At 34.7% G+C, this 13,406-nt stretch overlaps 1 protein-coding gene across 1 annotated transcript in view; it reads left to right on the top strand.

The window, feature by feature from the left end:
- Window positions 1–1,141: 1,141 nt before the first annotated feature.
- The window catches only part of LOC121407398 (formin-like protein 6), an 84,460-nt gene continuing 72,195 nt past the window's right edge, over window positions 1,142–13,406 (top strand). Inside the window, exons 1-3 of the mRNA XM_041598452.1 lie at window positions 1,142–1,442; window positions 3,966–4,148; window positions 13,181–13,273. Of these exons, the coding sequence (XP_041454386.1) occupies window positions 1,149–1,442; window positions 3,966–4,148; window positions 13,181–13,273 (570 nt within the window). The 5' untranslated portion in view covers window positions 1,142–1,148. The remainder of the gene's footprint in view (window positions 1,443–3,965; window positions 4,149–13,180; window positions 13,274–13,406) is intronic.

Raw genomic sequence — 13,406 nt, 5'->3', positions numbered from 1 at the left:
TAGTGGGCCAACAATTATATATGAATAATGAAATATTTTGTGAAATTTGAAAAAAAACACATGACTGCTTTAAAATTTTACTTAATAAAATACAGTATGGCGGCTATGTGATAGGCTTCAGATAATTTGACTTTGAATTGTGTAAATATCAATACAGACAGAAAAAAAATCAGTTAAACCAATTTTTTTTAATTTCCATCTAAATTTGACAGGATACAAGGTTTTACCATTTCAGCAACACCCATGTGTTTCATTCATAGAAGTGTCATAAATAGGACTACTACATGTGATGTGACTGCTCATATGCTTAGAGCTGGCCCTGGCCGGAAGAATATAATTAATATATATGACCCATGGTGATATTGTGTGGTGTTTCACGAATGTTTTTAGATCTGAATATTGTTGTTTCACAAAGCATTTTATTTTGCTTAGAGAGAAATTGTTTTGTGAAGAAGAAGCTGTCTTCGTACTTTGATTTCAATTGTTTACTGTTTTCAGAAGCCAAACAGTGTTATCATTATTTTGCATTACTTGAATTTTTAGGCCTACTGCTATTTTTTAAAACACATTTTACACTTAATTCATCAATGTTTGTTCTTTACATTGCATGAATTTTACTCTGTGTTTTTTGAAAACCATAAACCTTTCCAATCATTTGAAAATCATTTACAATTACTTGTACATAATTTTCAATTGAAGTAAAGTTTGATAATTTGTCATTACTCATGTTTTCAAGGAAGCACAAGATTTCATGTGTATGTACTTTCAGATTTTTAAATCTTTTATCAGTACCAAATTAAAATTAGCTTTAAATATGTGGTACCTTCCAATTGAAGTAAAGTTTGATAATTTGTCATTACTCATGTTTTCAAGGAAGCACAAGATTTCATGTGTATGTACTTTCAGGTTTTTAAATCTTTTATCAGTACCAAATTAAAATTAGCTTTTAATATGTGGTACCTTCTTGCTGTCTTGCCCCATATATTTCCTTTTTATCTATTAAATTTCCTTTGGGGCTCCTGTTGCATAAGAGCCACAAATAATACCTTGTAATGTCTGCAAACAGCACTCTAGTGAGATAACTGATAGCACATTTCCATCTTGTTAATTATTGATTTATTTTGAATTCTCCACATCTCCAGGATCGTATGTCCTCCAGGAGCCGAGGGCGCAGTCTCCTGAAGCACTTCTCCCGTCAGAGGTCCCCGCCCGGTGACGAGGATGGCGGCGGCTCCAGGATCTCCAGTCTCCGCCCAAAGTCAGTGTGCTCCTCCATCCTGGTGGACAAGGAGTGGCAGCGGAGTGATGAACTCCTGGACCTGATGGTTGCCCAGGGCAAGATCTCCAGGGATGACAGGGACGACCTCCTCAAGAAGTTCGCCACGGACAGGAACTTCAAGAGCGGGGATGCTCAACGAATGATCCTTGCCAACCTTGTTAAAGTGAGTGTTATGCTTTACAGTCACACCAACAAAAAAGACTCCAAACTGACCAATGATATGTCATTGATCTATTATTGGATAATTTGGATCGATCTTGGTCCAATTTCATGAAATTTGTTATAATAACAAATGTACAATATCAGTTAAAAGCTACTGAAATTCTCTGATCTGATTGGCTGATAGTAAAGTTCTCACTGAAATTGTGCCCCAGGAGTCGGTTTCACTGTTGTGACTACAGTATTTATGCTTAATTGTTATTGTAAAAATGAATTTATAACCAGTGAGTGATCAATCTAGGAAAGCAAAGTAACCAAAGGTTAGACAGATAGATCCACAGAGGCTGCCGAGCAGTGGATATTTCCTTGGTGGGCTGTAAACCACTAGTTCTTGAATATGAGTACCACAAAATTGTTTCATTTCTTGTATGGATTCACTGTTGTCTATATGGTGTCTCCCATTTGGCTGCTCCTCAGAGGGCACACTCAATCAAATGTGGAAAGTCAGGTCATGATAGATTTGCATGGAGATCACAAAATGAGGGAAATGTAAATGACCACAACCTTCTTTACTGGAAACAGTAGACCCTGATGAATTTTGACAGGAAAATTAAGAAATCATATGTTACTGAGCCCCAGACCGCGTGGATTGATTTGAATTCCAGTATCATAAAAAAAGAAAATTTATAATCTCTTCTAGAACTTCAAGCACCCCCCCCCCCCCACACTGGTGAGTGTTTGACAAAACTGTTTGAATTCTATGAATGACTTGACACAGAACTAGTGACCCTTTCATGTGCTCGATGACAGCACTTGTTCCAGGTTTGCGTAAAGTTATGCATAACTTTATGAAAGGCTCTATAAAACAGCCACCTGGTTCCTGTGTCAACATAACAATTACATCTTGAATAACCTGTTGGACCTCTTGATGAAGCCATCCTGAAATAGAAATTCATTTGAAGAGAATATCTCATTTCTTAAGAAATCATTAAATCAGGATATTGCAAACTTGGCAATGGGCTTTATTCAATTTGGTATACAAAACATTGCATTTGAAAAAGTAAAACAAAGTTGGCAAAACTTCAGCTGGATGTTTATTTTGAGAATGATTTTTGCATAGAAGTTTGGCATTGATGACAAATATGATGAGACATTTGATTATCACCTTTTGCCTTGAATATCATTTTTAATCTTGGTCTGACCAATGTCATATTATGACAGGTATATTTTCTTAAAAATCCTGGTGATTAAAGGACAAGTCCACCCCAACAAAAAGTTGATTTGAATAAAAAGAGAAAAATCCCCAAAACATAACACTGAAAATTTCATCAAAATCGGATGTAAAATAAGAAAGTTATGACATTGTAAAGTTTTGCTTAATTTCACAAAACAGTTCTATTCACATCCTGGTCGGTATGCAAATGAGGAGACTGATGACGTCATCCACTCACTATTTCTTTTGTATTTTATTATATGAAATATGATATATTCTAATTTTCTCCTCATTATCAAGTGAAACAATGATTAATTCCTCCCTGAACATGTGTAGATAGCATTGTTTTATACTATATGGTTCAGTCAAGTTGGTCCTTATTGTCAAATCTGTAAAAAATGAAAAATTGTATAATTCAAACAATAAAAAACAAAAGAAATAGTGAGTGAGTGACATCATCGACTCTCTCATTTGGATGTAACTGGCTCGTTTATATAACTATTTTTTTTGAAATAAGTGAAACTTTGAAATGTCATAACTTTCTTATTTTACATCCGATTTTGATGAAATTTTCAGCGTTATGCTGGTTTGATTTTTCTCTATTTATTCAAATCAATATTTTTCTGGGGTGGACTTGACCTTTAAAATGTGGGTGCACTTGTGAAGTGATGTCAGGCTTATTGTCCATTTAGTTTAGCAGGTAATATCAGCAATCTGAGATTTAGTGCACAATGTAGGACAAGTAGCATTTCACACATTTTGCTTCCCCTTTTCCCAACTTGTATCAATTTGATTTATGGGGAACATTTTTTTTCAGACAAGACGCTTCTAATTCAAGCCCTTAACAATAGAATTTTTCAAAACAAAACTTCTCATTTCAGGGCCTGGTTTTATAAGTTTTGTTGTTATCAATGAATTGTCACAAACATGCTGTTGATATAATTTGATTTGCCTGGATATAATTTAGACAAGGTCTTAGACAATGGCATCATTAATTGTCAAAGATTTGTTGCCTAGTGGGTATGTCTTTTGACTAAAGATAGGTTTAGGGTTTGATTCTCTCTTCAGCATTCATGTCCTTTGGCAAGGTGTTAGCATACAAATGCCCCACTTGACCTAGGTGACGTACATGGGTATGGGCACAATTTTGTTTCTTGAAATGCAATCACCTTATTGGCAGCTATATCTAGCGCCAGAGTAATGATATACAGTGCTTAGAAACATGTTTCATATTATCATTATTTTAGCTAGTCATATGAAATGGGTTCCAAGATTTGTAATAAAGTGATTTAATATCTTGTTTCTGTTTGATAGACTGGAAGGATATCCATAGATGATGCAGTCCACTACTCCCGGCTGCTAGGAATCGTGGCATCTGCAGAGACGGAGGCACGGACCATCGCAGAGGTTAGCAACGCCTTTCAGGAGAAGAGAGTGTATAATTTTGGAGTGTACAAGTACTACAAACACCGCACATGCCAGCGGAGAATCCTACAGGTAAGGTCAATGTTAAAATTATAATATTCCACTTTTAATGCTTATTAAATCTGAACAATGTCTGTATATATGTGGTATAATAGATACCCTATTATTACCCTGGTCATTTTATTATGGCTTGCACAATCTCTTAGGAGTATACCAGCAAACAAGCAGCTAGGTGCTTCAGTTGCTAAGCTAATGATATTTACGTTTGCATCCTACATGGTACCCTTTTAACACCTGGGTGGAGAGTGGCCATGTGTGAATTGACGCCTTAGCAAAGAATGCAGTTACATAGGTGGGATTGTAATGCATGACCCTCTGAATGATTGTAATTGTGACAGTGGAATATTAGGCACCAGTTTGTGTAACTTCTTTAGAAGCAATCATGCAATGTGTCTTTGACAGTGGCTATCTTGTGAATTCTTTTATTTTCTTTGTAATAAAATATGAGGACTGGTTATGAAAAGATGCTTAAGAGATTCCATCCCTGACATTTGTTAAAATGCATAATAATGCATTTTTCCTGACTGATGTAAATATCATGCAATATCACATCTCTCAGTCTCCTTCAAAAGGTTCTCTAGGTGCTATTTCAGATTTTTAAGCCTTTTTATGGATAATAATTATTACATCTAATGTTTTCCAAGTGCCAGATATTGAGAATCTTCTCCATTGATCTAAGCTTCAACTGCACAGTAGGTAATGACAATAGGGCTGCTGTCTAAACTGAAATGTTATTATATTGCCAAAACTTGGAAATCTTTATGAAGAAATTAGTGGTTCTACTTGTCTCCTGCGAATTTTTTAATCTGTTTAAATCAGCTGTATGATGACAAATATGTGTTGATTATCCTCAAGGAGAAATTGAAGGCAAGTAGGTTTACCAGGGAGATCAATGCTATAGTTGGTGATTTGTTCATCTTATGAATCATAGAAAACATTGGCATCAGGATAGAAAGTTGGAATTCATTTTAAAGGGCTATTTTTCTTTTGCACTAAAGAGCTATTATTGACTTAATTGGGCTATTATGATTTTAATTTGGGGACTTGTTTATTTTTACACAAGTGATTGTAAATAATTTAAGACAGACTTGTCTGTATATCAAATGATATGCATAAAAGAATGACACTTGATTATGTGATATAACTTTCATACTGCATACTGAAATAAAGTTCCTTAAAACATGTAAGAAAATGTATCATACAGATAGAAAATTTAGCAAATTAAGATGAACAACATTGTTGGATTGACCTAATTCAGTAATTACATTCGTCATTCTAATTATGTTCTTATGTATTGCAAAAAAAACTAGAGAATATTTGGAGTGTTGACATCATTATGTACTTTTTTTTAAACTTTGTCCCTAAGGTATGAAGACCTAGTTTTCAATCTTACCACAAAAGATGTTATTAACAAAGGAAATGTATCTTACTCTAAAAAATGCATCTCCCCATGGCTTTAATTACAAGATGTAAAACCGAATACATGTTGCTAAGTGCATTTCCAATGAAAACTAAAAAAGAGATACAATCAAACCATTGTCCCAGATGGTTTAGTTTTATAATCCTTTAAATAAAATATTGCTTGAATGGATCTTAGGGATAAAATAAAGGAAGCAAGATTGGATCGATGGAGGAAATTTACAGAGTATATCGGTGGCTTTAGAATAGAGGGGATATGTGAGATAAGGACTTTTAGGAGAGGTTCTAAGACAGGGAAGAGGATATTAGACCTTGGGTTTGAGCCTGAAAACTGAAAGTTCACTTGGGCTAGCATGACCTTAGTTCCAGAAAGGAAGACTATAACATCTAGGACCAGGTCTATGTTGCCAAGGTGTGGATGGATGGAACCTCACTTTGAACATATACTGCATAAACTGTGGTGTTGATTGGTGTTCATAGAGGATCACACCTGTCATTTTACTCTGGACAGTGTTAAAGGTAAATGCTAGTTTTGGTAACGATATAAAAATGAGTTCGTACAGAATCCAATGAAATGACCACCAAAGTGTCTGTTTGTATAAATAAAACGCATGTGCCAAAGGATTCTGGAAGAAATTGTGTAATTGCTGAGAAATCAGCAAATAAGCACAGGATTCGGGTAGGGCGTCGGGCCCGACGCTCTAAGCAATAATTATACATTGTCCCACATGCGCTTATCTGTGTTGGGGATCTTCGGTGTGAAAATTTTTCAGCGTAGATTTCAAGATTTCACAAAGTTCAGTTAATGTAATTGTACCAGATCTAGATCCTCGATGATATACTGACAATTAAGCCTTGTTTTACAGACTTTCTCATGAAATCAGTGTTTACTGCAACTACTGGAATTTCTCTTTAAACTTTTGTGTCAGTTCCACACCTATGGGTGTTATGACATCACCTCTGTTTGTTACTGTTACACTCTTTGGTGTTATGTTTATTCTGTAGGGTGTAATTGTAACACCTCAGGGTGTGATTCTCATGGGACACCCTCTGGTATCAGTTTGGGCAATCCATTTAAAAGTGTCATGACTCATGATAATTATCAATTATGTATGTGTGTATTGTTTGTTATACATGCATAGCAGAAATGTATTTGTTTCATGTGAAGGGAAATTAATCATACTTGTTGATAGAAATGGAAGTCACTCAGTTTGCATCTTGAAAATATTGTTTGGAAAGTTTTCCACTGATCTTTCAAATAAGCCGGATTGAAGCAAAACTACTTGTAATAGCCAAAATTCAATACTGATGTTATGTTTAACATTGTTGCAATGATGAAGAAAATTATTATGCTGGTAGTACTAATAATAGTGTATAAATAATAATTATGCAATTATGATAGTAATCAGTAAAATGATAATTATAATGACATGTTAATGATAACAATGCTAATGGTAATTATAGTCATAATGATATTGTAAATGATGATAATAGTGATAATAATAGTTAATGTTGATTATACACATAATTATGATATTGTATCTTTAAGAGCTAATGCTCCTCCACCCTAGATTTATATATTATAGATTGAACACAATAACTTTTTAAAGTCATATTTAGATGCAATGTCAGGAAAGTTACAAAGAATTAGGAGAATGCACCTGATACTTACTTGAGTGAAAGTAGGAAAGGTTAGCCTTTTTGTAGGAAGTCAGAAAGAAAGCGGAAGGAAGGCTTAAACTCACATTGAATGCCTGGATGGACATTGTAGCAGGGAGAAGGGGCAATGTGAGGGGGAAATGGGAGATTTTTGGCATGGATAAGAGAATGGGTCCCTTAGCACCTTGCTTATAAATTGAGCTGAGATGAGTAGAGAGAAAGGGGGAGAGAGAGGGGGGGGGGGGGGGTGAGAGAGGGGGTGAAAGAAGGAGAGAGAGAGGGAGAAAGGGAGAGAGACAAGGGGGTGAAAAAACAGATCAAGTAGGGGAATAAAAATTGTGTCATGTGTATGGATGAAGGATGTGGGATAGAATGCAATCATGGGAGAGCGGAAGAAAGAAGGATAGAATTGGGGGGGTAAGATAAAAGAAGGGGCAGAGTATAAGAAAAAAAAGTGTTTGTAATGAAGAGGGAGTTAGCATTAAGGCTTGGAAGAGGAGGGGGGGCTGATGAATGAGGGAGAGAAAGCGAAAGGGTAAGAGGGATATCAAGATAAGGGAGGACGAGCAAGAGTGAAGCGGGAAGAGCGTACAGGTAATTTGATTACTGTCAGACATTTTATGTTTCCTTCATGGATAGACATGAAGGCACCAATACATTGTCCAAGGTTTATAAGGAATATACACAACTTACAAGCAGCGCTTAAATTGACATACAAATAGGCTTTTAATTTCTATCTGTTGAACTTGATTTGATTGTGATATCTTTAGAATATATTACCAAACTTAGTGTGAATTGTGCTTCGCAAAATATTTTCAGATACAAATAATTGATATGTCAATAATTGCAACATATTAATATACAAATTGAAATGGTGATATACTCTAAACTGATTTACTCTTACAACATGGCGTTTTTTAAAGATATCCTCAAAAAAGTTTTCTTTCATTTAGAGTGAAATGTGCTTCACAGAAAAAAAGTATTTTCAATTACAAATAATTCATATCTCAATAATTGCAACATATTAATATACAAATTGAAATGGTGATATACTCTAAACTGATTTACTCTTACAACATGGCGCTCTATAAAGATATCCTCAGAAAAGTTCTCTTTCATTATTTTGTTATTATAGCATGGCATCAATGCTGTTTTAATAAGTTTGAGCAAGTGCTTATTTTAGTGATAAATCTTTAATGAGTATATTTTGCCATTATTTTTTCAAAAAATGTATTTACCTTTAATGAGTAAGGAGTGATTCTTATTAGTCTCTTCATCCCCCTGCTGCCACCATATCATGCCACGGTCACACCAAAGAACATCTCCAAACTTACCAATTGTATGTCAATGGAATAGGTATAATGGCATTTACTAGTTTCACCTTTATAACTGTAGTTTAGTTATCAATTTCCCAAAACACAATTCTGATGAGAATTAATTTTCTAAATGTCAAGGTGATCAAGACAGGTACTTTTCACAGAAGATTGTTGGTAAAATGTGTATCAGCAATAATACTGGAAAAGCCTACTAGATACAAAGACATAATGAACACTATCCACAAGAGCGTTTATTCATAAAACGGACAGACTCATGAAATGATCAGGACATTATTTGTAATGTCTGCTATCCATAATTGAGATGAGGATAGCTCTTTGTAATACACTTTGTTGGTCCTTCATTTTTAGGACTGTTTTTAATTATCCGAATTCATAAAGCGGTAGACAGATTACTAATCATTACACATTTAGGGACATTAAGTGTAAGGGCAAATATTTATAATAGGAAATGAGGATCACAAGTCATTCAAAAGAAGTAGCTCTGGTTGGTAGCCATGATGGATAAAGATGGTCACTGGCCATAATCAAAGTAGAGGCTTGGTTTTTATTAATAGTGGGATAACTTTTCAGACATTGATTATGACATTTGGTGAACTTTTAAGAAACAAAATTATTTATATTTGCAGTACCTGTCAAATTACAAAGCTGTATGGTATCTTGAGCTATGATTAAGATTAGTGATTGGCAATTTGCAGATGCAATTTACATATATACTTTTATTTGAACAAATACATTTGCCAAAATAATGAAGACAGTTATTGTGTATATGTCATGCAAGTTCTAACAAAAGATTTTATACTGAAATCTGCTGGTTTTCGTACAAATCATATATGAATAAAAATTCAGTGTTGTAAACTACTGAAATTATTCTACATAAATTAGAAACTGAGTTTGTTGCAAAATAACTTTCACCAAAAGTACTAGTAAGTATTCCTTTAAAGATATAAACTTATAGGCCCATATTCTGATAGCAGGTTTAACTTTAACTCAGGTTTAAAGCTGTGGTTTAAGTATGGAAAGCCAATTGTTACATAAATCACTAACTGTAGAGATATTATACTTCAGCTCATTTGGCTCTCAAATCATTCATAATTGTCTAGGAAGTTTATAAATAAATGATTGTCTTCATCATTGATGAATCAGGAAAGAGCACAGTAAACATAGGAAACATACAACTGAATAAAAATTTTGATACTTTTGGCTTCCCATATTTAAACCACAACTTTAAACCTGCTATCAGAATATGGGCCATACTGTTCTAGAATATGATGCAGTTTATACATTCCTAACTAAAAGCTGTGATGGTCAGAGAACTGAGTCAACTTTAATGTGTTCCGTTTTCCTCTTTTGGGAATTTAATACATTACAGTGATGAGTCACTGTGTCTATAAAATCATACAGTCTTAATGCGGCACATTGATGATGTAAACTGGGATGGATTGTTGTCACGCAACCTTTCCTACTTTGTACTAGTAGAAGTAAAAGTAGTAGTAGTAGTAGCAGTAGTTGAAGTAGTAGTCATAGTACTTGTAGCAGTAGTAGTAGTAGTAGTAGTAGTAGTGGTGGTGGTGGTGGTGGTGGTAGTGGCAGTGGCAGTAGTAGCAGCAGTACCAGCACCAGCAGTAATCTATCATCCCCTGCACTGTAAAAATGTTGTTAAACACTTTTAGGACCGTTACTGTAGTAACTTTTGTTTAAGGTTTTAAACAAGACGTTGACAATAATTTAAACAAATTAAAAGTTTTGTTAGAGTGACAGGCATAAACAGCGTGTTAAAAGTATTAAGTGTGCCTAGGAGGCAACAAAACAAACTGAATGAATGTGACACGCAGGTATCGCCTCCTGATATAAGTGATTGATTAAACTGGGCTTTGCGCCTACAATTCACATACATAAACCTTTCAAATATGGGGGTTTAGTGAGAGCTTCACGAAAAGATGGCTTTGATGATGACATCTTGCACTGGGCTTAATTGGTTGAATAATAGTTACTGCAATTTGGTAACTTTGCCATTGTTACTTGTTTTTGAATCTCTGAGTTTTGATTGGTCATTGAGTAGTGCTGTGCTGTGTACGTGACTATTCTTGTACCCATTCTATTTGTGTAAAATTTCTGTCATTTGTATACAAACACATACACACAGTCACATGAGTTTTACAGTAGCCAATTACATATGTGAAGATTTATGTAAATGAATATTATGCCACTTAATGCTAGAGCTTCATGAGGTTCTCCAACTTTTTCATAAACTCCAGATTTAATCCATGTAATTGTTTCATTTTCTTTAAAAATTCTGTAGACAATGTTAAAATAAATTACCCCTATCTTTCATTTTATTTGATTGATCATCAGATTATTATTCCAAAACACTTTCTGCAGTTTAATGAGCTTTTGGCCCTTTCCTTACAATGTTTCCTTACAATGTTCCTTACAACTCGACTGTTAAATAGATAAAGCATGTATGTTGGATGTCAGGTCGGTCATAGACCTGAGGTATTTTTTCAAGTGATTGCAGGATAAACCCCAATATTAATCACAGTTGTGATTATTGTGCAGTGTGGAACAAAGAATTTTGTTAGGGGGCTTCTTGGGGGAGGGGCAGCAGTCAAGTAGTGGTGAATACCTTGGTCTTCTTCTGCCCTCTGGTAATTAAGTCTGGTGTCTTGTTTATTAAGGATTAGTCTTTTTCACAGAGTCATCCATATTTTATAGACCTCATGATTTGCGATTGATTCCATCATTCATATCTTTGGCCCATTTAAATCAGTTTCAATTAGAGGTGTTGAAGAGGAGGGAATGCAGGACTCTGAACTTGAAGAATTTGGCTGACTGTGTTTTCTAAAAAAAAATAAACAAAATTGGTGACTAGGGTCATGCATGTTATTGCTGTAAACCACTTTAAGATTATGGTGATTGCAATACTAAATGAGAACAGCACTTTTTAAAACACAAAATATTGCTTCTATGTCATTATGTGTTATTGAATACTTAATGTGTCAAATAGAAAGTGTAATTCTAAGATTTGCTTATATACCATGCTTTACCTTGGGTAATGATTATATTGGCTTCATTTTATTTGTCCAATACTTAATTATTCATTTGGTGTTGGTACATTCAGCTACCGAGAGTAGAGAAACACAGCTCTCAATGTTTGATCGAATGTTCAGTATCAAATCCTTGTTTTCATCCATTCTTTTTTCTGAAAATGTAGCCTGATGTACATGATATATTGCAGATTGTTGTTAGGAACTCCCCCTTTTCCAAAATAAATTGCATTTTGAAGTAAAAAAAATCAACTTAAAAAAAATGATATTTGTGATTTGTCATTAGCCCCCCTTGCAGATCTAATAAAATCATTAATACAAAAACAAATATCAAGTCAATACATTTAGGGTTTCATTAATGTAGACAAATTTGATGGAATCATTGAATTCAACAAGTTATTTTGGCTGCTACTCTCATCTGTCTACTTGATATTACAAACAATATCTATTAATAGTTTGAATATGATACACATGAATTCACAGGGGGTAAAGATGTGGGTACCTGCCAGAGGAAAAAATTGACCTTTTATAAACAAAATATAAGATATCATTGGTCATGCCAAGTCTGTCTGGTGTCATGCTAAATACAGCATCATGACCAAACCCCAAATGCATTTTATCTCCCATTGCCAAAATAACCATTTTATTTAGTTAAAGTGAGTATATTTTGGCATTGACAATCACTAGCAATGAAGTTTGAAAGTTGGAAGAAACAACCGAATCATGCTCTGATAGGATATTATAGAAAAGTGGGGGTAGATTGTTTTAATTTTGTTTCAACAGTATGATATAATGCAAGTTTTGTAAACCTTGCTAGGTGCTCAAGGCGCTCCTATATTACCCCAGCTAAGCTAGTCTACCGATTCCAGTGCGCACTTGTTTTTGAGGAATTACTTCCTGCCGGTGCCCATTTACCTCACCTAGGTTGAGTGCAGCACAATGTGGGTAAATTTCTTGCTGAAAGAACACATGCCATGTCTTCTTTCCTGATGTCCTTCAGATTGAAAGTCTTAACCACTAGACCATGATGCCCCCACATAGTTTCTTAGTTTCTTAAAGTAAACATTTTTTTCACTATTCTCCCCTCCCATTTCTCTTTCCCTGCTATCCTTTCGTTCCCCCTTTTGCCTTTTCTTTCTCTGGTCCTCTCTTATCTTTGTTACTCCTGTTTGCTATCAATCCCTGTCTCCCCCTCCATCTCAACCCCCACCCCCTGCCCGTCCCCCTCTCCCTATCATCTTTGGTGTATCTGACTTCTTTCTTGAACTTGTCAGGTATAAAAATTATCATAGACTCCCCCTGTATTCCCCAATTTTTCCAAAACATAGTATAAGGAATCTCTTTTAAAATTGATAAAAATATGCTTTAAGATGATTATCATGACAATAGTTATATTGAAATGATGACAAACCTTTATGTAACATGCTTAACACTGCATATTTATTAGAACTACTACCTGATAGAAAGCAGCAGTATTTGAATTATAATCCATCTGGTATGTTACATACTTTGAAGACAACTAATTTAGAAGCAAAATTGCAAATGTTATAATTAATTGCATCTTTTTCTGGTTTTGTTTCTTCAGATTGATTTCCAGGCATGCCAGCTGTGTAACATACAGAAAGGAAACCTGAATAGAAAGTTTACCTTTGCAACTGTAACAGACTACGAGAGTGAGGTAAGAATAAATTAGAATTTTGTTGTTGTTCTCTAGCTTAAAATTCAACTTACAATCTTTGACGGTGAACACTGGGCCGATTTCATAAAGCCTTACAATTATAGTAACGTAACTTTTCCATGGAAACATTGAT

This window comes from Lytechinus variegatus, chromosome 2, assembly GCF_018143015.1.
Source record: "Lytechinus variegatus isolate NC3 chromosome 2, Lvar_3.0, whole genome shotgun sequence".
In the NCBI taxonomy this organism is placed as follows: domain Eukaryota; kingdom Metazoa; phylum Echinodermata; class Echinoidea; order Temnopleuroida; family Toxopneustidae; genus Lytechinus; species Lytechinus variegatus.
The sequence above is the reverse complement of the archived record's forward strand: the minus strand, read 5'-3'. Positions and strand labels throughout refer to the sequence as shown.